A 25,186-nucleotide genomic window follows, 5' to 3' on the forward strand; every position below is an offset into this window, starting at 1 on the left:
CTTAACACCAGGCACACGCCGCTTCTAGAAATCCCTGGAAACGACTGGGATGGTAACAGACCATAACAATTGACTCTATCTTCTCGAAATGGTGGGTGCTCACCACGAGTGACTCTCCAGCAGCTGAGAGGCGCGGTGCTCTCGGTGGTGGCATCGGCCGTGTTTGTTGCAGGCTGAGAAGGGTGTTTTATATCCCTTGACGTTTATGGTGCTGGGATCTTCAGAATGTCACACGTGTGCTTGTGTTGTCCCACCTGTGGGGGCCACCGGCCTGTACAAGGGGTGGTGGTAGGCGCTGCCTGTCAGGTGCTGGCTGCAGCCTCTGGCAAGTAGTGGGTGCTTCTGCAGAGGGAGGACACCTAGGAATGGAGGCATGTAGGTCTTGGTTTTGGGGTACTCGGGCTAGGTGCCTTCTGCGGAGACAGGGAGGCAGCTGTTGGACAGGTAGGCCCAGGAGCGTGAGACGTGTGGTTAGCCTGGAGCCAGGGTCGTGGGAGCTGGGTTTCCCAGGGTGGGTGTGGGGGTCCTTCAAGATTTGAACCTGCATCTCCCTGCTGGAAAGGTGCCCCACCCTGTGCCTCAGCCCCCTGTCCCCACTCAAGGGTGTCTGAAGCTGGGCCCCATGGTGCTTAGAGGGAGCTGGGTCTGAGGTCCCACACAGGTGCTTCCTGACTCCCAGAGTCCCTCCGGGGACTTTGCTTCCCAAAGAGCCCTGAATTGGGCCTGCGGGTCAAACCCACATTTTCAGAGGGCCCCAGTGTGCCAGGCCCAGGCCCAGGGTCCAGGGTCTCCCAACTCTGAGCCGGGGGTGCAGGGCATTGCGGAACCCATGCTGGCACGAACGAGGACAAAGGGCGGAAGAAACCAGGAGAACATCTGCCTCAGTTTCTCATCCAAGCCCTATTCCATTGTGTGCCCATTCATCCCACAGCCATTCCAAGTGCCTGTTGTGGTAGGCTTGGGGGGCACAACGCCAAGGGCACAGGACTGCCTGCCACCAGCTGGCCACCAGAGTTGCCCAACAAAGAACCGGAGACCACTGCTTTCCGGCAGCAGCTCTGGAGGCCACAAGTCTGAAACCAAGGTGTCAGCAGAGCTGTGCTCCCTCTGGAACCTCTAGGTGTTGGCGGGGCTGTGCTGCCTCCAGAGGTTCTAGATGTTGCCAGGCTGTGCTCCTTCTGCAGGTTCTAGGTGTCAGCGGGGGCTGTGCTCCCTCCAGGTTCTAGGTGTCAGTGGGGCTGTGCTCCCTCCACAGGCTCTAGGGGAGGATCCATCCTGCCTCTTCAAGATTCTGGTGGCCCCAGGCACTCCTTGGCTTGTGGCCGCATCATCCCAATCTATGCCTCTGTTGTCACACGACCTCTTGTCTTCTGTCTTCTCTTCTAGGGACACTTGGATTTAGGGCCCACCGGGTAATCTGGGATCATCTTATCTCAAGAGCCTCAGGTTTATTTTGTCTTTTTGTTTTTTTGTTTTTTTGAGATGGAGTCTTGCTCTGTTGCCCAGGCTGGAGTGCAGTGGTGAGATCTTGGCTCACTGCAACCTCCACCTCCCGGGTTCAAGCAATTCTCCTGCCTCAGCCTGCCGAGTAGCTAGGATTACAGGTGTGTGCCACCACGCCCGGCTAATTTTTTGTATCTTTAGTAGAGACAGGGTTTCACCACGTTGGTCAGGCTGGTCTCGAACTCCTGACCTCATGATCTGCTTGCCTCGGCCTCCTAAAGTGATGGGACTATAAGCATGAGCCACTGCACCCGGCCTTGAGAGCATCAATTTAATTTTACCTGCAAAGACTGTTTTTCCAAATATGGTCACAAATAGGCTTCTCAGGGTCTGGATGCAGGCCTGCCTCTTTGGAACCCACCCATTCAACCTATTACACTTGCTGTTATGGACTGAATGTTTGTGTCTCCCCAAAATTCCTGTGCTGAAACGCTACCCCAAAATGTGATGTTATTAGGAGCTGGGGCCTTTTGAGGTAATTGGGTTTAAATGAGATCATTAAGAGGGGACCCTTCGTGAATAGGATGGTCTCTTTTTTTTTTTTTTTTTTTTTTGAGACGGAGTCTCGCTCTGTCACCCAGGCTGGAGTGCAGTGGCCGGATCTCAGCTCACTGCAAGCTCCGCCTCCCGGGTTCACGCCATTCTCCTGCCTCAGCCTCCCGAGTAGCTGGGACTACAGGCGCCCGCCACCTCGCCCGGCTAGTTTTTTGTATTTTTTAGTAGAGACGGGGTTTCACTGTGTTAGCCAGGATGGTCTCGATCTCCTGACCTCGTGATCCGCCCGTCTTGGCCTTCCAAAGTGCTGGGATTACAGGCTTGAGCCACCGCGCCCGGCCCAGGATGGTCTCTTTTAAGAGTACCAAAAAGGACTGCTTCTCTCTACTCTCTGCTGTGTAAGGGTACATAGGAGAAGCCACTGGAACCTGACCACACTGGCTGGCACTAGGCTTCCAGGCTCTGGAACTGCAAGAAAGCAACCTTCCCTGTGATTTATAAGCTTCCCGGGCTATGGGATTTTGCTATAGCATCCTGAGCTGCTGCCTAACACTCTGGGCAGATAACTACACTCCCTGAAGCCGCACTCTGCTTGTCTGTAAAATGGGGAAAATGCCTCTGCTAAGGGGATCGTGTTCCTGCAGCAGAGCCCAGCAGCCTAAAAACCCTGTCCCCAGCACAAGGTGAGTGACCCAGCTGTGGTCTGGTGTCAGCTGCTGTGGGTATGACTGCCACCTCTGCTTGACAGGTGAGGAAGCTGAGGCTCCGAGAGGTGAAGGGCAGGTCCCAGGGGTCCAGGCCGAGAGGGGTTCTAGTCTAGCGGTCCCAGCGCCCACATATGGGCCTCACGAAGCACAGGGACTGCTGGGGAGGAGGTGCCGCATTGGGTCCAGCTGGGGTTGCCTGGTGGGTGACAGCCACTCCCCGGTGGGTGGGGCTTTGTAGGCACCTGCAGGAGCTCCAAATGGGGACATGGTGGGCATGAGGGACTCTCAGGGTGAAAGCCCCACAGCACCTGTCCCACTCCTGCTCTGACCCTGCTGGGCGCCAGCGCTTGTCTTCCAGGCCCCATAGTTGCCCGTTTGGCAATTGGCTAAGAAGAGTTTTTGACACTTTGCTGTTGCGTGGCTGGCTTGTGGCCTTCGGCAGGGGAAGAGGCTGCCTCCTGCCTTGCTGCCTCCATAGCCAAGGGCCGTGCCTGCCTTTGGTTTCCAATCATAGGGGGAGGCTCATGTTCACCCTCGGGCTTGGGAAGCTCTCTGGTGCTGCGGTTGCATTTTTCCTTCAATATTTTTAGCCCAGCAGGAAGGCATAATAGCGAGAATCGTTCCTTCAGATTGGAGAGCGATAATCCGATGTCTGCTGGCTGCGAAGGGATCCATTTGGCTTTCATTTTAGTGGGCGGTGGGGGAACGGGAAGAATCGCGCGCTCTGTGTGGGTCCGTCTGGAGTTGGATTGCCCAACTGCGCCGGAGAGAGGGTGCCCCCGAGAGCGTGCGAGTGCCCTGCTGTTGACCTTGGAGGCCACTCTCCGGAAGAGGGAAGAAATGGAGAAAATGAGGCGGCAGAGACAAGACCCTGTTTCACAGACAGCCTGCGAGCTGTGGCACAGAGGAGGGGCTGAGGTCCTGTGAGAGCGACCCAGAGGGCCGAGGCGCAGGCATGCGTCTGGGCTAATCGCTCAGAGCCAGGCGGCAGGAGAGTAGGATTTGAACCCTCCGGCACTCGGAAGCCGGCTCAGGGAAGATGGTTATAAAGAGAAACACTAGAAAAGCAATTTCCTGCTAGCTTTATAGAAAACCTTTGGTTTGACCCTGACCTTGAAGTCCTGATTATGTGGGCCACTCTTTATACCTCCCGCCTTGGCTTAAACCCACTGTCAGCAGCAGAAGTGGGTCCTTGGAGGGCTTCGGGGGAGCAGGCGTGGAAAGCTGAGACCTCTCTCAGCTGCTGGCTCTGAACAGGCACAGCTGGGCTGTGGCCTAGCACGCAGTAGGTGCCACCTATTCAGTGTCTGACTGTGGACTGGAGGGGAGGGCGCAGAGTTGAAAAGGAGCCTCCCGGCTGTCCACCTGCTCCACTCAGACTTCCAAATGAGGGCTTTTCCAGAATGGATTTTTCTTGCTGGGTTTCCCCTCGAGTGCTGCTGAGGAAGGACTTGACCGTCGGGATGGAGAGGGGCAATTCGGCAGCTTGGCATGGCCCTGCGTGCATGTGCCCGGGGCTGCTGGGCAGCCAGAGTGTCTCTCTTTTCTTGAGATCTTGACTTTTCAGCCTTTGAGAACGCACTCCCTGTGGCTTAGGGGCTGCAGACAGACAGACCCTGGCAGCGGGTGGGAGCCCCAGCAGCGGGGTTCCTGGACTTCTCGGCTGCTGGTCCTTGCTGGTTCTCACCGGCTGGGTGCTTGAGGTTTGCAGCAGAGCTTGACTGGAAATCAGGCTGCACAGGAGCGGACCGTGAGAAAAGCTGAGCGTGAAGCCCCTAACCAGCAGGAGACGCCAGCGGTGGGGGCAGGTGTTTTGCCTCACTGGGACCTCCTGGCCTTAAGCCACGATGCAGCCTTGCCCCATCCCTTTTTTGGGAAGATCCTGGGATTCTGGACCCAGGGCTGCCTGCGTGCTGCAGGTTGGAGTTTGAGGTCTGGGCTCTGGTAGCAGACATTTCGAATCCACGTCTCCAGGGCCCTGTTTTGGAGATAGCTGGCTGGGTCCTCGGAGTCCTCTGACATCTTCTCTGGGAAGCCCACTCCCCATCTCACAGCACCATTGCCTGGAGTGTGGTGAGCAGGTGACCCGCCATGCGAGGGGGCAGGTACAGTGGAGGAGAAAGGCCATTTCTTCCTTTCATGAACTAGGCTTGGGTGGAAAGAGACGAGGTCGGGAAGTGGGGATAGGGAACAGTGTTGGGGCCACGGGAACAGCATAGTCAAAGGCTCAGAGCCCTAGCAGGTGCCAAGTGTCAGCCACGTGTCTCCAGCATCCAGGGCCCCCAGCCCGCCTTGGATGAACCAAAGCCAGAAAGCTGGGAGTGGGAGTGGCCAGGAGACCTCGTGGAAGGCGACGGAAGGCACCGGAATTGGGTCAGGGCGTGCTGGGGGAAGGAGGGGAAGTGTGCAGGGGTCCGGAAGGACAGGGGTCCGGAAGCTTGCTTCCTCTGTGGGTCTGACTTGGAGGGCTTCCTCTACCAGTGCTGAGGTGGTGTAGTACGTTGTGAGTTTTGGTAGTCATCCCGGGGGGTGCCCTGGGAAGCAGGAGGGCCCAGCGTAAGAGAAGAGCTTGTTTCCCCCCAGGAGCGCTGGTGTTAGAGGGATGGAGAGGCACCCACCGACAGAGCCTGTTTGCAGCTAGCTCTGCCTTCACCTGAGCCAGCCCAGACCCTCCCTCCTCCCAGGTTGTCCGCAGAGTAGGCTGCCCCTTGCCTATGCCGTGGGGCTCCCATGGGGGCAGGACCAGACCACCTGGATTAGACCTGGGCCGTCCCCTTACTAGCCCGACGAGCAGGGTGGTCCCTGAGCCATTTCTCCATCTGTAGACCAGGGACAATTGCGCTGACAGCTGACAGCTCATGAACACGTTAGCAGGATGAACCAGAGAGGACTGTCAAGGGCTTAGTGTCGTGCCAGGCACGGACTCAGCGGAGGCTGTTTGTTATCGGAGAAAGTGGAAGTGCCACCTGACGTTGTTTTAGCACATTGAGTGTTAGTGAGACTCAGAATGCTGGAAGCCTTTACAGAATAGTGAAATGAGACACTGTTGATGCAGCCATTTCTGTCATTCCTGTGGACAAATGTAGCAGCCATGGCTCATCCTGCCTGCTTTTGATGGTGGTAGCTCCACTCCTGAGGGCATGCGGGCTGCCTGCCCTGCTAATCTGGCCTGCCCCTCTCTCTGCCAGGCGCCTGCCCCTGACCTGGGGCAAGACTGGCCCCTGGAAGACCTTGATATGCACAAAGAAAACACCACCCCACTCCTCCAGATCACAGCAGGAGGAGCAGCTCCGCACCGCAGCCGGGCCGAAGGGGGACATGCACGCAAGGTTATAAAGAGAAATACTAGAAAAGCAATTTCCTGCTAGCTTTACAGAAAACCTGTGGTTTGACCCTGACCTTGAAGTCCTGATTATGTGGGCCACTCTTTATACCTCCCACCTTGACTTAAACCCACCGTCAGCAGCAGAGGTGGGTCCTTGGAGGACTTTGGGGCATGGGCAAAGGCGGGTCGGGTTCATTACTCAGCCTGCTGGCCTGGTGCCTTGGCCCTGGTGCGTGCGCAGTTGAGGAAATGGGCCCGAGCGAAGGAAGTGTTCATGTTCAATCGTCCAGACAAAATCGACTCGCGACACTCCTCAATCAATCCCTGGCTGAGCTGTGCTTTCCCTGCCTGGAGCAGCGAATGAGCTGGAGTGGCCTCGGACATCTGCCTTGGGAGCCCTGCACTGCAGTGTCTCTTTAAGAGCTCAGTGCGGTCTGGGCATAGTTGCTCTTGCCTGTAATCCCAGCACTTTGGGAGGCCAAGGCAGGTGGATCATTTGAGGCCAGGAGTTTGAGACCAGCCTGGCCAACGTGGGGAAACCCCATCTCTACTAAAAATAGAAAAATTTGCTCGTCATGGTAGCACAGGCCTGTAGTCCCAGCTGCTTGGGAGGCTGAGGTAGGAGAATCGCTTGAACCTGGGAAGCGAAGGTTGCAGTGAGCTGAGATCACGTCACTGCACTCCAGCCTGGTCGATGCGGTGAGACTGTCTCTCACACTCACACACAAAGACCTCGGCGCAGGGGCCCTGGTGGTGGCCTGGGAAGCCTCTCAGTGTTGATGATGACCGTCAAGTTAGACCAGTTTTTTTTTTTTTTTTTTGAGACGGAGTTTCATTCTTGTTGCCCAGGCTGGAGTGCAATGGCACGATCTCGGCTCACTGCAACCTCCACCTCCCGAGTTCAAGCGATTCTCCTGCCTCAGCCTCCCGAGTAGCTGGGATTACAGGCCTGCACCACCACACCTAGCTAATTTTGTATTTTTAGTAGAGATGGGGTTTCACCATGTTGGTCAGGCTAGTCTCAAACTCCCCGACCTCAGGTGATCCACCCGCCTCAGCCTCGCAAAGTGCCAGGATTATAGGTGTGAGCCACCGCCCCCGACGACAGACCAGTTTTAATGCAGATGCAGACCTCCCTGAGTCTCAGTCTCCTCATCTGTAAAATGGGCGATGAATGGTTATTGGATCTGACCAGCTAATGGGTCGTTGGTGGGCTGGTGTGTAGAGTTGTGTAGGTGACATTGATGTGTGCAGGAATAAGGGGTCGAGGCCAGACGCTAAGTTCCACCTGCTTGCTTGTTTCTGAAAGAGATGCCTCCGGAAGTGAGGGTTGCCACCTAAGCAGCAGTGACTGTCCTTGGGGACCCCGGACACCTTGGAAGGCTTCGTGGACTCCCTGCTGCTTGATGGGAAAGCAGGGCCCTTTGAGAGGTGTCAGCAGTCAGAGGGCACCTAAGGGTGCTTCCTAGACATTCATTCATTTGTTCATTCATTAATTCATTGGTTCATTTGTTCGTCTACCAGATACTGAGCCCCTGCGATGGGCTAGGCATTGTCCAGGGTATTTGGGACCCAGAGGGAGCAAATGGCCTCAACTCCTGTCCCCCTGAGCCCCTGGCCAGCCTGTCACCCCAGGGTCACCTGTTTATCTACCTGATGGGCCCCAAATTTGATCTGTTCTGTCAAGTTGCATCTGTTGAATAGTAATCAAGCTATTTTAAGTGGCTTTTGGAATGAGCTTGGCATAAATAAAACAGGAAATTAATTTGTTTCCCCATTTTTTATTGATCAAAGACATCCTCAGCTGCCAGTCAGAGCTTCTGACGAGCACGGCGCTGCAGCGTGGCCCCAGGGAGTCAGTGCCACTCCAGCCGGAAGCAGAGCAGCCGGGCGTGCAGTCGGTCTCTGCTAAGTGCAGTGTTAGTAACCCTTGTTGAAGTATTTCAAGAAATCGCACTGTGTCTGTAGGTACTTCCTGGAGCCTTTGCTGCAGGGCGTGGAGGCTGCACATGGAGACCCCGACTTGCTCAGAAAGACCCAGGGGCTTGAAAAGAGAGTGCCTGTTCTCCTGAGGCCCAGAAGCTGTGGTGCCCTGTTTCTTTGGGGAGTGTAGTGCCCAGGTTCCCTTTTGCAGCAAGGGGCACATGGGCCGGGGGTCTTCACCTCCCGGTGGCTGGGCTGCTCTGGCCATGAGCAAAGAGCCTGAGGCCGGTCCCTAGAAGTCCCTTGTCGGCCTGTGTCCCTCCCCTAGTCCCTGGTACCTGCCTTGAAGAGCTCTGCTGCAAACTAAAGGCCAGCGGGGTGGTGAGCTAACAGCTCCAGGGTGGGACCATGGTGATGCAGGGCCCAGGTTCTTGTGCGGTGTGGCTGCTCCTCAGCTCCAGCCAACTGTGCCCCCCCAACCCCCCTGCTGGCTCTTCCAGTGACCAATGTCTCACGGGATTTCTGGACTTCCCCAGTGAGATGGCCTCAGTACAGTTTCCTTTTATTTTGAGTGAGAGTTCCAGCATCGTGGAAATCAGAGGGCAGAGTTCTCCTTGCCCATTTTACAGATTGAGAAACTGAGGTACAGAGAAGCTCTGTGGCTGCTGAGGAGGAGCAAGCCTGGGTTGTCCCCACCTGGAGCACCTGCTGTGGGGTCTGCACTGGAATGTGGCTGTGTACAAGAGGCCGGGTGGGGGAGGTGGGACTGTGCGGGACAGGAGTGGGTGGTTCAGGGATGCCAGCCAGAGGCCTGGGAGGAGCCCTGTCTGTTGGTGACAGTCTACATGGATGGGGAAGATTGGGCCAGGTGATCTGGAGACCCCAGCTTGGGGCTTTCCCCGTGGGACCCCACCCCCAGCTGAGTGTCACTCCTGGGACTAAGGACACCCGGGCCCCTGACCTTCCTGGTGGGGCAGCCAAAGGGACTTTCCCAGGAATGGGCCTGCCAGAGGCTGGGGGCATCCTGAGAGGGACCGGGCCTGGGTTCAGATTGCGGGTCGCCTGCCTTCTGATGCCTCCTTTTCCACATCTGCAAACGGGGGCTCAAAATACAAGTTTTTTGTGGGGACGGAGCAAATGTGGATGTGAAAGTGCTAGCGGGCTGTGAAATGGCGCATGCGTGCTAGTTAGTTGTTGTATGCCGATCAACCAGTTCAGCCTCCTCCTCTCTGGCCCCGTTCCCAAGCCTTGGTTTCTGTGGGTGGGGCCTGCCCCTCAAGCCCAAAGGCTGGGCTCCTACACTCAGCACCTCCCCATCTCTTCTGAACAGACCGGGTTTTCCTCAAAGTACTGTTGTCATCTTAAAAAAGGAAAAAAATAATGGGATTTCCCTGCCCAGAAACCCACAGATGGGATAAAGGCCAGCAGTCTGGCCTTGGGGGTCAAACCATCCCAGATCTGTTGTTAGCTCGGTTACATCCTTGCTAGTGACCTTGGGCAGTCCAGGTGACCTCCTGAAACCTCAGTTTCCTCATCTGTAAACTAGGAATTGCTGCAGTGACGCAAGGGAGCTCTCAGATGAGCGCCTGGCCTTCTGGAAAACCTGGCGACCGTGGAGCGCCTGTAATCGCTGTGAGTCAGCGCACTGAGATGCGCAGCCAGTCGTGGCTGGGAGGACCTGGAGCTCTGTGCCAGAACCTCACTGTGCAGATGAGGAGACTTGCCTGAGCTCTCCTAGGAGGAGGGAGCAGCGAGGGTCACCTCCCATAAAGGTCAACCCGGCCCCACCCTCCTCCTGCATGGTCCAGCTGGGGGCAGGGAGTCAGCTCCTGAGACTGTGTGGCACCTGCCTTGAAGATGCAGGCCTTGTGCCGCCATCCTTGGTGAGACAGGACTTTCTCGCATCTCCTTAGGCAGGGACCTGCTGCCCTTTCGCATTCTGGCCACTCCTTTTGCCCCGGAATCCTGGGCCTACTCACGAGCTCACTGCTTGGAGCCTTGGTTGTCTGTCTGTGCAGTGGGCCCGTGCACACCTCGCAGGCTCTGCAGGTGGTGAGTGAGTTGGCTGTCGGTGCACGTTGGTGTCCACCTTGCCTGTGGTCATCGTCAAGCTCTGCCATTACTCCATCCCCATCACCCAGGGGTCGATGCCCAAGCCACCTGTGTCCAAACTGCAACTCCGCAGCTGAGGCCTGCTGGCTGTGTGACTCAGGCAAGTGGATTTGCCTCCCCTGGCTTAGTTTCCCCTTTTGTACCCCTCTCAGGGCATGCCAGCTAGATGCCAGCTCTGGAGGGCGGAGCAGGCCTGTCTTGTGTCCCACTCCAGCACTGCCGGTGACCCGTTGCCAGTAAGGGGCAGTGGAAGGGCTCACATAGGCGGAAGGGCGCCCCTGCTCTTGGTGGGCTGCTGTGGGTTCTGTAGGGCAGACAGGCCCGTCCCTGCCATTATGTCCCCATCACAGTAGATTGTTTCAGAGACCCTAAAGAGACATGACCGTCCTGTGAGCATGTGAGCGTGGCCAGTGAAACTTGCCCTCCAGGGTGCCCTCGGGCCTCATCTGTGGCTCAGACCCTGGGTCCTGGCTCTGGGGTCTTGGCTCTCTGGCCCTGCCCTGCCTCTCCTGTCTGTGACGCCCCGCCCTGGCGCCTTGCAAGAGCTGAAGGACCGTGCAGCTGAGCCTGGGGAGGTGGGCGGTTGGGCATGGAGCCTGTGTCGCCACACTAATCCGATTTCAGCCTGATTAGATCCGCGGCTGCCGATGAATGGGCTGGAGAGAAAGGGGCTGACGTTTCCAGGGCACAGTACACGCCGCCTCTCATTGCAGCGGCAGAGCCTGGACAAGGGATTCTTGGGGCCCAGGGGCAGGAGCCCTCCCTGCAGTCTGGGGCTGTGGAGAGTGGAAGGTGGGGTCGCCCATGCCCCCTCAGAGTGCCCTAAGCAAACATAGTGGGGACCCCATAGCCGCCAGCCTGGGGGAGAGGCCACTCAACCCTGGGACCCTTGTCACAGGGCTTGTTTTCTGGGGACAGACCCTTGCTATGGCCGCTCAGCTGGACTTATAGTCCAGGATGCTGGGGCAACCAGTGGCTGCCTTTGTGGGGGTGGTCCCGAAGGCCAGGTTGGATTAATGAGAGAGAATGCCGCTTGCTCCTGCAGCCACAAGTGACAGCTGAAGCCAGCCCCCACAGCTTGAGCATGGACAGGGGACTTTTCACCTGGCGCTGACCACCATCTAGGCCTCCCTTGCCTACTGTCCCTCGGCCTGTGTCCTCAGTGGGCCCCTGTGGCCAAGACGCACTTGCGGCAACCTCAGCCCTGGGTCCAGTCCCTGCTAACCGTCGGGGTCTCTATCTAGAACCTGGACCTTGAGGCTCTGATTGGCTCCAGAGCGACCACAGACCTTGCAAACCGGGCCACTGAGGAAAGGGGCTCAGGGATGGCAGGAGGGACCCGGTGCCTGCTCACACACCTGTCCTCTCAGAGGGCCTTTGCCCTGGCCGATGCCGACATGGCTTCATTCTTGGCGCTGCTGCCCTCTGATCAGGTGCCCATGTCCTTAACGCTCTGTGCCTCAGTTTCCCTTCATGGAAAATGGGATGAACTGTAGAAAGCACCGGAAATGCTCACTGAAGGGAGGCTGGGCCCTGTGCGGCTTCCCTCGAGGTAGAGGCTGATGTGGTGTCCAGGCTTCGTCCTGGTCTCTGTCATCCCTGTCCATATGGTCCCTGTTCCTGCCATCTGCATCAGCCTGTGTGGCTCAGTTTTGCAGAGCCCACCCTGGGTTGGGCCCAGAGCTGCACCAGGAGAACTTCTTAAAGGTTAGGGTGACCAGAGTGGCCACGGGTGGGGCCGGGCCAGGCACAGCAATTGCTGGGCCCACGGGAAAGGGGTGCTCTGGCCCCATCCTGCGCCCGAAAGGAAGCCTGGGCCTAGCCGGCTGTGATTATGGTTGGGATCTGTGTAATTAACTCTAAACTTGGGAGGCTGAGGAAGAATGAAAATAAATGCTTCGTGGAAATTACAGACGAGCCATATGCAAAAAATAGTCGCGCCGGGCTGGAAGCCGCAGCGCACGCGGCAGTACAGACGAGCGAGAGGGTGCAGCCCCTTCCCCGGCGCAGGCCCGCTCCCAGCTCCAGTGTCTGGCGCTGCCCTCACCAAACGCCATGGACGTGGTGGCTTTAAGCGGCAGAACCTTCTTGTTCCTAGGGCTGCAGACCAGAAGCCTGAATCAGTTGTGTACGGCAGCAACAGTTCCTTCTGAGGCCCCCGGGGAGAACCCGCCCCACGCCCTCTCCCGCTTCTGTCGGCAGTGGCCACCCTTGGTGTGGCTGGCCCACAGCTGTGTCACTCCCAGCTGCTAAGGAGAGGGGCCCATCGTCACATGCCCTCCTCGTGGGTCTGTGTCTCCATGTCTCTCTGTCTCTCTTCTAATTAATCTTTTTATTGTAAAATACACATAACATAAAACTCGGCATCTTCTCCAGTTTTTCTCTAGGCCACTGTCCAGTAGCATCAAACACATTCACTTTGTTGGCAAGCGCCACCACCACCATCCACAGGACTCTCTCATCTTCCCAAGCGAGAGCTCTGTTCCCCACAAAACCACAACACCCTGTCGCCCAGCCCTTCGAGGGCACCCGCCATTCTGCTTTCTCTCTCTGTGGATCTGACGACTCCGGGGGCCTCATGAAAGTGGAACCATGGCCGGGCACGGTGGCTCATGCCTGTAATCCCAGCACTTTGGGAGGCCGAGGCAGGCGGATCACCTGAGGTCGAGAGTTGGAGACCAGCCTGACCAACATGGAGAAACCCCATCTCTACTAAAAATACAAAAATTAGCCAGGCTTGGTGGCACACAACTGTAATCCCAGCTACTCAGGAGGCTCAGGCAGGAGAATTGCTTGAACCCAGGAGGCAGAGGTTGTGGTGAGCTGAGATCGCGCCATTAGACTCGAGCCTGGGCAACAAGGGCGAAATTCCGTCTCAAAAAAAAAAAAAAAAGAATCACACAGGATTTGTCCTTTCGTGTCTGTATTCTTCAGAATTAACAGGTTGTGAAGAACAAAGATCTTGGAGTGTTTTAGATCCACGTTGTGTAAACTAGCAGTTACTAGCCACATGTAGCTTTAAAATTTAATTTAAAATTAGCAATCCAGTTTTTCAGTAGCCACCTTTTTTTTTTTTTGAGACAGAGTCTCGCTCTGTCACCCAGGCTGGAGTGCAGTGGTGCGATCTCGGCTTACTGCAACCTCCGCGTCCTGGGTTCAAGCGATTCTCTTGCTGCAGCCTCCCGAGTAGCTGGGACTACAGGCATGTGCCACCGTGCCTGGGTAATTTTTGTATCTTTAGTAGAGACAACGTTTCACCATGTTGGGAAGGCTAGTCTTGAACTCCTGACCTCAGGTGATCCTCCTGCCTCGGCCTCCCAAAGTGCTGAGGTTACAGGTGTGAGCCACTGCACCCGGCTTTACTGGCCACATTTCAAGTTTTCAGTGGGCACAGGCATCTAGTGGCTGCCCCACTGGACGGCACATGGATAGAACATTCCTATCATTCCAGAAAATCCTGTTGGAGAAGATTGTACCAGATTAATGGAGACTGAAAAGACATGGCGGCGTACACTGTGTGTGATCCCAGATTGGAGCGTGGGCCAGTCTTTTTTTCTTTTAACTATAAAGGACATTTTGGTTGTCCTTTATGTATTAAGGAAATGCAAGTAAGGTCTATAGATAAGATAACCATGTGGGGTCCATGTTAGTTTCCTGGTTTTGCCATAGGTACCGTGATTATGGAAGAGGATGTCCTTGTTCTTTTTTTTTTTTTTTTTTTGAGACGGAGTCTCGCTCTGTCGCCCAGGCTGGAGTGCGGTGGCCGGATCTCGGCTCACTGCAAGCTCCGCCTCCCGGGTTCACACCATTCTCCTGCCTTAGCCTCCCGAGTAGCTGGGACTACAGGCGCCCGCCACCTCGCCCGGCTAGTTTTTTGTATTTCTTAGTAGAGACGGGGTTTCACCGTGTTAGCCAGGATGGTCTCAATCTCCTGACCTCGTGATCCGCCCGTCTCGGCCTCCCAAAGTGCTGGGATTACAGGCTTGAGCCACCACGCCCAGCATCCTTGTTCTTAGGAAATACACACTCAGGTATTTAGGGATGAAGGAGTATCATTACTGCAGTTAATCTCAAGTGTTCAGAAACACACATACACACACACACACACACACACACACACACACACACAGGGACAGAGAGGGACTATAGGATAAAACAAATGAGTCTGTTGTCTATGAACAGCCGCGGACCCCTGCCAGGATGGGAGGAGTGGCCTGAGGCAGCGGGGGCTGGGGTGAGCACTACCTGCTGTGAGGCGGAGGAAGGGGCCGGCAGGGGCGTGTGTCCTGGCTGGGGGACCCTGCGCTCCCAGGGCATTCTCAGTGCTGCTTGCTTCACGCTCTTAGGCTCTGATTCTGACCTGCACTGTATCTAAATCTGTCCATTCCTCTCAATTTCCAGTGAGCAGGGGCAGGCTCCCTGAACTTCTCTTGGAGCTGGGTAGTTTGTCCGTACCCTCATTTATTGATGAGGATGACAAAGCCGGGCTCTTCTTGGGCCGTGTGTGCCGCGGCCTCCCCTTGTGAATCCCTGTGCGCAGCTGGACTGGGGGGCTGACGGCTCCCACACCCCACTGCCCACTCTGGTCATCAGGGCACGTGATTAACCCCGTGAGGCAGGTGGCGGTGGGAAACCAGGCCTGGTCTAACCATTCTCCCTGGTCTCCTTGCTGGAGTCAGCAGACAGGATTCCAACCTGGGCCTGAGTGACTCTAGAGCCTGCCCCCCCGGGCCACCTCACCTGCTGCCTTATAAGTTTCCTTACCAGCTATTTCTCCACGAGGACTGGGCAAATGGCCTTTCCGCCCCGCCAAGCCTGCCGTCCCCGTGGCACGTCAGGCGCGGTGAGGGCCGAGAGTTCACTGGTTGGCAGTGGGCAGAGAGGAGACGGCCCACGCGTTGATTTGGGATTTCTGGCTTTTGTGCTCCCTCCACCCTTCCACTGTGGTTGGCACCTGCCACTCTCTGGGTCCTCCGTGGCTTCCTGGGGGTGGCCCCTGGCTGTTGGCTTTGTCACCCGAGTAGGAAGGATGTATTGGTGTTGTCAGAAGCCTCGTGTGTGTGCGCACGCCTGTGCACGTGCCCAGTGAGCATGCGCCAGCCATTCTTGTTGACTCAAGGCTGCCATATTCTGCTCTGGCCGTGACTGTCGGCCTTGACATGTGCTGGGTGCGCTTGGGACGGCTGGGTTGGATGGCATGGAGGGTGCTGCCTTGCCGCCCTGACCAACCGTTATGGGGAGTGGCGTGTCTTCTGAATGCAAAGGCCTTGGGGGTTTTGCAGCTGTGTGATGAGGAGGCCAGGGGCAGTGGTGGTTACACACTCGGACGTGGGGCTGGGCTGTCTGCCTCTGTCCAGGCCTGGCTTCCCACCCCCCAGCCTTGGGATGGGGGGTTTCGTCGTCTCTCTGAGCCCATTTCCTGCTTGAGAAAACAGGAATGAGCTTGGATGTGCTGGCGCACGGAAGCCAGAGCTTACTGCTGTTGCCGTTATGGTTTTTACAGAGCTTACAGTTTTAATAAGTTTTTCCTTACCCTTTGTTTTCTCTCTCTAGTTCCTGTGTTTGAAGAACATACGGACCTTCCTGAAAGTCTGCCACGATAAATTTGGATTAAGGAACAGTGAGCTGTTTGACCCCTTTGACCTCTTCGATGTGCGAGACTTTGGAAAGGTGAGCAGTCACTTTCTCCAGCCCCAGTGGTGGCCAATTTGCCAGCTCAGTGGCAGGTGGGGCAGATCCGTGGAGCAGCCTGATTGGCTCCAGCACGGAGCCAGTGGATTTCTGCACCCTCGTGTCCGGGAGGTGCAGGCAGGTTGTGTTACAAACAGGAAGGTGTGGAAGCCAGATCTGTGTGTGTCAGGGCTGGGACAGGGGGATGGCCCGTTTCTCTCTCCAGTCAGGGTGAGGCCAGGCGTGGTGAATTCAGGCGGGTGGGGCAAGAGCAGAGTGCAGACAACCCTGGCCCTGCAGTTCTAGCCAGAGGACCCTGAACATTTACCTCCTGCCCTGAATCTCTACTCTTCCTCTGAGAATGGGCCGAAGTCAGCACCACCTCTTAAGGGGTTGGGGAGATGAGGTGGGGAAAGCGTCTACTGTGTGCTCTGTGAATGGATTCTCTCGGTTATCCCGGGACGAGCAGAGCTGTTTCTGACTCCGGGCAGGTGTTGGGCAAAGAGGGGGTGATTCTCCAGTGGTGACCCCGGGAAGTGTCTCTGTGTTCTCGGGAAGCCTCACATGGCACCAGTCCTGCAGGAGCCCGGCTGATGCACATGACGGGACCCTGAGGCTGGCAGGTGCGAAGTCCCCGAGAGGCTGTAGTTCATTGGTGGCTTCTTGGTTGTCATGTGCGTCCGTGTGAAGAGACCACCAAACAGGCTTTGTGTGAGCAATAAAGCTTTTTAATCACCTGGGTGCAGGCGGGCTGAGTCCGAAAAGAGAGTCAGCGAAGGGAGATAGGGGTGGGGCCGTTTTACAGGATTTGGGTAGCTAAAGGAAAATTACAGTCAAAGGGGCTTGTTCTCTGGCGGGCAGGAGTGGGGGTCACAAGGTGCTCAGTGGGGGAGTTTTCTGAGCCAGGATGAGCCAGGAGAAGGACTTCCACAAGGTAATGTCATCACTTAAGGCAAGGACCGACCATTTTCACTTCTTTTGTGGTGGAATGTCATCAGTTAAGGCAGGGGCAGGGCATTTTCACTTCTTTTGCGATTGCTCAGTTACTTCAGGCCATCTGGGCATATATGCGCAAGTCACAGGGGATGTGATGGCTTGGCTTGGGCTCAGAGGCCTGACGCCGGTGAGCCTGGGCACAGAGGGACTCAGGGGCCAGCTGCCTTCCAGAACCCAGCAGCTCCACGGTTACTCTTTTTAAATGGATGGGATCAGGGCCGCGATCGCTTCCTGGTGGATCGGGGGCTGGGCGCCGGAGGTGCTGACAGTGACCGAGGAGGCCCCAGGCCCCCACCTGCTGTTGGGCTGCCTCTAGGAGACACTGCTTCCTGGACCACCGGGAGAGTGGATTTCCACCTGCCGATGGGAAATAACAAGATATTTACTGCCTGGTTTATTTGCACATCATTATCAGGGACTTGGTGTCTAAGGAAATGCTCTGTGAATGCATGATTTGTGAGGTGCAGAGAGAATTCGGGTTTGCAGTGGCGCGTGCTGAGAAGTCAGTTACAAGAGGAGCATATGGAAGTGCTGCTCGGCCTCAGGTCAGGACCTAGAACAAGGGCGTTCCCAGAGCCACTGGACCTGGCGCTCTCCTTTCTCGCTCCTGGAATTCTCCAGACCTGAGATCCGGGGACCTCTTCATGAGCACATCTGTGTAATCATCCAGTTCTTAGAAGTTTGTCTCTCTTAAATGACTCACGGAGGCCCCCCTGCAGCAACGCACGTGCCTGGGAGTTTGATGCCTTGCTGAGGCCCGTGGGTCCTGCTGTCCAGGGCTTGCCTGCTGGCCTAGAGTCAGGGAGGCTCGAATGGCCTGGGCTGGTTTCCTTTCCTGTAAGTGGCTTCTCAATTACTACAGATTTGTTTTGAAATGGTTTGGAACTCTCTCCCACTCCTTCCTTGCAAACAGCAGAGATGAATTTGCCTGCAGGGCCCTGGGTAATGGAGAGGCTGGTGGTTCTGGACTTAGAGAAGGACCTTTAGAACACACACACACATGCGGACACACACACTCTTGCACCCACCCCACATGTTCACACTCAGGCTCAGACACACACAGCTCACATACACACATACACTCATTCACAGACTTACAGTCTCACACACACACATTCACACAGACACCCATGGACACACCACACGCAAACGCACATACACACACTTGAACCCGTCTTCCATATTCACACCCACACCCAGACACACACAACTTACATTCACAGGCGTATGGTCACCCATGCACATTCACACAGACATCCATGGACAGCCCCCCAGCACAGACATATCACACACATTCACACACACACACGGTCTCACATGTACACACATACTTATACATGCAACTGGTTTTTATAATAACCGTAAAGAGAAAAATACAGGAAAACCCTGGCCAAACCTACTTCTTGGCCAACAGTTAAAATGTAGCGTATTCAGTATATAATTTCATTTTGCTTTTAATTTGCTATGGCGGAACGCAGTGATGTAAGACGTACATAAATTTGGATTAAACACTCATTATTCAACTCGCCAGCTATGTGGCCAAGCAGTTTGCAGATGGGCAGCCCTTGTCATCGTCCGTGGTTTCCAGTGAGGCGGCTGCAGCTCTGAGGGCTGTAGAGGAGGGGGCTTCTCGCGCCGGCCTCTGGTCTCCCCACGTCTCACCGTGGCGGTCACTGGTGGTGCTGGCCAAGCTGTGGCATTTCTTGTGAGGAGCTGGGAGTAGACGGCGGGTTTGGACCATGAGTCATGGTGTGGGGTGCTGGGAATGAAGGTGATGTCACCGTGCAGACCCCCGGGCTGAGCTGAGGAGCCCGGGTGAGGCCCACAGGAGGTGTTCGTGAAGCACAGGTCGCTGCTGCTGCTGCCCCCACTGGTCGCTTGAAACAAGTCCAGACTTCCACACAGAGATGGCAGCACCTACTGTTTTTCTCTCCATTATTTTATTTGTAAAGATGCAATGGCTGGGCCGGGCGTGGTGGCTCACGCCTATAATCTCAGCACTTTGGAAGGCTGAGGTGGGCGGATCGTTTGAAGTTAGGAGTTTGAAACCAGTCTGGTCAACATGGTGAAACCCTGTCTCTAATAAAAATACAAAAATCTGCCGGGTGTGGTGGTGGGCGTGTGTAATCCCAGCTACTCGGGAGACTGAGGCAGGAGAGTTGCTTGAGCCCAGGAGGCGAAGGTTGGAGTGAGCAGAGATCATACCACTGCACTTTAGCCTGAGTGACAGAGTGAGACTGTCTTAAAAAAAAAAAAAAGACGCAATGACCGCACCTTTTGGCGACAGAGCAGGTGGCTGAGCACGTGGACTTGGACCCCAGCAGGCTGGCTTTGAGTCCCAGCCCTGCCATCTCCAGGGTGCGGCCTCGGCCAAGTGATTCAGCCTCTCTAAGTCTCATTTGTAAAATGGCGGTGACACGACCACCCTCAAAGGTCCCTTGAGAGGGTCAAGCCATGTGTGCGGGGTCTCAGCACTGCATGTGCCCCAGGGCCCTGCCACTCCGCGGCCTTGCTGCTTCTGGTCTCCCCATCTGAGCCACGCCCTTTGCCTCCTGGAGGCCGCGTGAATGTGGCCTGTGGTGTGTCAGGGACAGCTGGCTGGGGACTGGACCCCCTGGGACCGTGTGCTGGGTGCTGGTGCCCTTGGGAGCAATGGAGCCGGAGCCCACACTTGCCCTCCAGAGTGGGCCTGGCCTCGGCCCCGCCAGCCCTGTTCTCCGTGGCAGTGCTTTCTTCCTTCCCTGGATGTTTTTCCTACCATGGTCAAGCTGTGGTCAGCACTTCCAAGTGGAGGCTGGCCTGGGGCCAGCGGAGGCTGGGGTGCTGGGACGCTCACTGCAGTCCGGAGCCTGACAGTTCTGCTCTGCCAGTGCCTCCTGGCTTCTCCGGGACAGGTGCTCTGGAAAAACAAAACACAAGCAAAAGCCCAGCTTCTCCCTGCGGCCTGGTCTGCCCAGGTGCTCAGACTCCTGGGGACCTCTTGCTGGGCCGGGGCATTTCGTTCCAGCCCCTGCTGTGGACAGAGGGGAGGAAGGGTCCGAGCAGGCAGGGGGCTTGCCAAGGCTGCTGGTCTCTGGCCTCCTGGACTCCCAGCTTGTTGACCTCAAGGAACGGGTGTGGAGGGGCGGGCCTGATGTGTCCCTCTCACCACAGAGGTGAAGAGCGAATGCCCCTTTCATTTATTCGGGGCATTTACTGAGCGTTTCCCACACGTCCAGATTCATCTTTTGTTGTTCATGAGCTCAGCCCAGTAGGGACACCCTGGCCATTCCAAATGAGCTTGGCGGCCTCCGGCAACCTCAGACCACGAAGAGGTGGCTGTGCGCCCACCCCCGTTCCTCCCACCCGTGGCCTGCCCAGGAGCAGGATGGCAACTGTTTCTCCCCAGAGCACAAGGCTCTGCAGTCAGAACTGACTATTGTCTGGGATGGGTGGGGCTGGTCAGGGGTAACTGAGGGGTGTGGGGCTGGGGACTCCAGGGCTACCAGGGGCAGAGCTAACTCTCTTACTTCTTGTTGATCGACTCCTAGTTATATTCATAGCATTCAGGGCTGACAGGAGCCTGACGGACGGGCTGGCGCATTCATCAGGATCCTCCTGAGACCAGAGAGAAGCAGCTGGGTAGAGGCAGACAAGAGGGGCTGACTGGGAGCATCGGCTCTTGGGACTGTGGAGGCCCAGGGGCCCCCAGCAGGCTTTCTGTGAGCTGGAGACCCAGGAATGGGGGTGACAGGGCTTGGCCCCAGTCCCAAAGCCTCAGAACCGGGGAAGCAATGGTGTGATCTTCAGTCTAAGGCCAAAGGCCTGAGAACCTGTGGGGCAAGTCTTAGAGACCAAAGGCTGGGGAGCCTGGATTTCTGATGTCCAAGGGCAGGAGGCAAAGAGTCCCAGCTTCAGGAGAGGAAGAGGGAATCACATTTTCTCTGGCTTTTTGTTCTGTCTCAGCCCCTAGCCGCTTGGATGGTGCCGCCCACAGGAAGGGCATCTCCTCACATGCTCACACGCCCGTCTCCTCTGGAAACACCCACACAGCCACACCCAGAAACAGTGCTTCTCTGGTTCTCCAGGTATTCCTTCATCCAGTCAAGCTGACACCTAAAATTCACCATCACAGCTGGCTGGTGTCTCTGGTTGGTTTAGGAAATGCCATTTCCCCTATTAAGGAGGTTTGTGGTGTTTCAGGTCTTGTCTAGGGTCTGGTTTGTTGTCATTCATTTTCTAAACAGCTGCCTCCCGGCTCCCCAAGTCTCTCATGTTGTGAGAGTCATTCCTTGGGAAGACAAAAGCCATTCATTTATTCATTCATTCACTCCTCCATCCATGTATCCATCCATCCATCTATCCATCATCCATCCATCCATCCATCCATCCATCCATCCATCCATCCATCATCCATCCACCCATCCATCCATCATTCATCTATCCATCATTCATCCATCCACCCATCATTCATCTATCCATCATTCATCCATCCATCCATCATTCATCTATCCATCATTCATCCATCCATCCATCATTCATCTATCCATCATCCATCCTCTATCCATCATCCATCCATCCATCCATCTATCCATCATCCATCCTCTATCCATCATCCATCCATCCATCCATCTATCCATCATCCATCCATCCATCCATCCACCATTCATCTATCCATCCATCTACCCATCCATCCATCTATCCATCATCCATCCATCCATCCGTCCATCAGTCATTCATCCATCCATCCATCTACCCATTCATCCATCCATCATCCATCCATCCATCCATCATTCATCTATCCATCCATCCATCAATCATTCATCTATCCATCCATCTACCCATCCATCCATCCATCCATCATCCATCCATCCATCATTCATCCATCATTCATCCATCCATCCATCCACCCATGCATCCACCCACCAATTCACCCATCCATCCACCCACCAATTCACCCATCCATCCACCCATCCATCCATCCATCCACCCATCCATCCATCCATCCATCCATCCACCAATTCACCCATCCATCCACCCATCCATCCACCCACCAATTCACCCATCCATCCACCCATCCATCCATCCATCCACCCATCCATTCATCCATCATTCATCCATCCATCCATCCACCATCCATCCATCATCTATCCATCCATCCACTCACCATCCATCATTCATCCATCCATCCATCCATCCTCCCATCCGTCCATCCATCCACCCACTCACCATCTATCCATCATTCATCTGTCCATCCATCTACCCATCCACCCATCTGTCCATCCATCCAGGGAGGGGACCCACCCTGAGTCAGCCAGGTTCCCTCTGCTCTTGGCCCCTGGCATCTGGGGAGACCTGGGCAGCAGCCAGATGGACGCTTGGAAACCTTCCTGATTTCGGAGCCCTGGGAAACCCGCCAGGTGGTCCACTGCACCTGCCTTCTGGTGCCTCCTCTCATCTAGGCTCCGTGGAGCCAGGCGGGCCCTGGAGGAGGCGGGCGAGAGCAAAGCTTCCCTTCAGTCAGACCTGGACGCAAGTTGGACTCTGCAGATACTTGGTCTCGTTGAGCCTTTGTTTCTGTAGGGGTCAAATGAAGCTCGAGACTGTCCCCTTGGAGGTGTTGCTGTAAAGGACTCTGAAAAAAATGAACAGCAGGTCCTAGTCATTTTTATGAGCATTTTCTTCCTCTTCACTCACCCCACAAGTTCCAGTAGGAACTAAAGGATCCAGCAAGTTTGTTCCGGAAGTGTTTCTCTTCTGGCTGCCTCTCTTGGTATTTTTTTCAAAGGGTTGCATTAAAGCGATGAGGTTTTGGCTCCAATGAGTTGTGTCTGGCTTCCTGTGCTGCCCGGGGTGGGCGTGCTCGGGGCCGGGTTATGGCCGAGCGTGAAGAGTGAGTCCGCAGTCCTTGCTGATGGGAGCCGTGGGCCCTGCTCCGCGGCCCGTAGATCCTTTCCTGTTTTCCTCTGTGCCCTGTGTCTGGGTGATTTGTCCAGTTGCCTGGCTGGGGAGGAGTGTGGAGAAGTCCATGGGCCACCAGCTCTGGCGGGTTTTGCCTCAGCTTGGAATCCGGTTGGGCATTTGGAGGGAGGATTCCGGTGAGGCTGCAGGGTTTCTGTGCCTTGCTTCTGAGATTCTGGTCCCTGGATCCTGCAGATCATCATAATTCTGACCGTAGGGACCCTGATCTCCTTATTGCGAGCGGGGGCTGAGCACAGGCCTGCGGGTGGGCAGGAAGGCAGCCTGGCAGCACACTCACTGTTTACCATGCGCCGTGGCGTTGCCTCTCTTATCCCTACCTAAGCAACTGGTGCACGGTCACGTGGCTGTGGGTATATCTTGGGTCCTCCAACCCTCGCTGCTGTCCCTCCCCCAGGTGCCTGGTCATGGCATTGTCATTGGGATCCATCCAGCTCCTTCGCGGGGCCGTGGGCACGTGGCTTTCTCTGAGCCTGATGTCCTCGCCGGTGACGTGAGGACAGTAGTCCCGCTTCCCCTGTTGATCGGAGGCTCCTGGGCGCTGGGTCACAGGCAGCTGTTTGTGTAGGGCCGGAGCGGGGGGAGCAGAGAGTGATGAGGATGCTGTGGCTGTCTCCCTTTGTGGGGACAGTCGCCATTGACAGTGTGCACTTGCACCCTAGGTCAGGGGACAAAGGGACGGACTCTTTCAGGAGGTGAGGGCAGGGAAGGCAGGCGGGCGGGAGGGAGGGAGAAGAGAGGGAAGAAAGGAGGGGAGGAGGGAAGAGGGAAGGACACGCTTCTCCTGAGCAGCACAGGGTGCTCCCTGCCTGCAGGAGGGGTGCTCTGAGGCCCCCTGGGCGCAGCACCTTCTGGTTGTTAGAGGGAAAGCTCTGTCCTCGCTGGTCCCTGTCCCCTGCTTCTCCCTGTCCCCTGCTTCTCCCTGTCCCCTGCTTCTCCTCGCTGCTGTAGAGCTACTTCAGCCTCTCCTGCCGCTGGGCTCTCTGGCTGCCCCCTGCCTGGAAGGTTCTCCCCAGAGTTGCTGGTGCCTTCCCACCCTCCTGCAGACGCTTGCTCAGCTCTGGCCCAGCGGGGCCTGCCCTGATGGCGCCTTGTCCTGTGCAGGGACAGGTTTCGGAGTGAAGTCTGATGCTGCTTCTCTGGTGTCCCAGCCCAGGCCACCCTGCCCAGCCCCAGGAACCCGCGGCGCTGGCTGGGCAGTGCACTTCACTCCAGCTTCACTCGGGGCAGAACGAACCTTCCCAGAGGAAATCGCTAGGCCGCTTCTCTCGCTTGAGTTGAAGAGCAGTGTGCACCTTCCAATAAACGGGCTTAATTCTCCTATTTATTATTCATTAAAACATTTTGGGAGGCTCAGAGACTTCTGAAGCAGTTAAAACTGGCTCTCAGCACTGTCTGGAGGCAGCTCCATGGCTGCTTACGGATTCTCAAGTGCCAGCTGGCGATGCTGGACACACACCACTGGTCACCTGAGTGCCGGCCTCTCCTGCTGTCCCTCCCTCCCTCCTCCATGGACGTAATCACTTGTGGCTGCTGGACCTTTGCGTCCACGAGCACCTGCACCCTGCAGGGACCTTAAGAAGTGAGGAAGGAAGCAGGCACAGAGAAGATGCATCTCTGCAGCACAGTGGAGCTGGGGCATCCTCAGGTCCTGCTGATGGCAGAGGCCCCGTTTTTATCTGCTCAGCTGCGCCCTCTTCTCTTCGACTACCGAGGCAACTGTTTGCACACAGCGCAATTGGTTGTATGGAAGGCGCACGAAGACAGCCAGGATGTCGGGAGGCAGAGAGGAGGCCGGGCGGCAGTAAAGAGGCCAAGAGGCCGTGAGGATGCTGGAGGGCAGTGAGAATGCCAGGAGCCACTGTGGATGCCAGGAGGCAGGGTGGAGGCCAGGAGGCAGCAGGGAGGCAGGGAGGGTAGTGAAGAGGCCAGGAGGCAGAGAGGAGGCCGGGAGGCAGAGAGGAGGCCAGGAGGCAGAGTGGAGGCTGGTGGGGCTGTCTGGGGAGATGAAGTAAAAGGTCTGACCCTGGAGGGGAGGGCGCTGACCAGCAGTCTTTAGAGGACTCAGTGCAGTGACCACCGGTGTCTGTGCTGACGGCGTCAGTTCAGACCCTGACGTTCAGACCCAGAATCGTTCCCTTCAGCTGAGAATCTCAGACCACTCTGGGCCTTCTCAGGAGGCTGGGAGGAGGCAGGGAGGGCAGGGCCCTGCTGAATCAGAACAGCTCCACTTTTATCTGTTTTTTTATATGGCATTTTACTGACATTTTGCTTACAGAAAGGGTTCTGAAGAGGCTAAAATCATAGTTGGAAACGATCGATCCATCACAGCTGAGGAAACTTGCCTCCTTTGTGTTGGGCGTGGGGCCACTGGTGGTGGGGACAGACCACATCACTACATCCAGGATGATGGGAGTCAGCTGTGCACCTGCTGCAGATGAGGGACAGGCAGCAGCCGTCATCCTGGTCCCTCTGGCCCTGGGTTTGTCAGCAGCTG

At 56.2% G+C, this 25,186-nt stretch overlaps 1 protein-coding gene across 5 annotated transcripts in view; it reads left to right on the top strand.

Moving 5' to 3' along the window:
* Positions 1 to 25,186, top strand: part of VAV2 (vav guanine nucleotide exchange factor 2) — a 236,621-nt gene that overhangs the window by 40,295 nt on the left and 171,140 nt on the right. For all 5 annotated transcript variants that reach the window (XM_015116413.3, XM_015116415.3, XM_077965429.1 and 2 more), the window contains 1 exon segment: positions 15,619 to 15,735. In XM_015116413.3, coding sequence (XP_014971899.1) covers positions 15,619 to 15,735 — 117 coding nt within the window.

Source organism: Macaca mulatta, chromosome 15, assembly GCF_049350105.2.
Source record: "Macaca mulatta isolate MMU2019108-1 chromosome 15, T2T-MMU8v2.0, whole genome shotgun sequence".
Classification (NCBI taxonomy): domain Eukaryota; kingdom Metazoa; phylum Chordata; class Mammalia; order Primates; family Cercopithecidae; genus Macaca; species Macaca mulatta.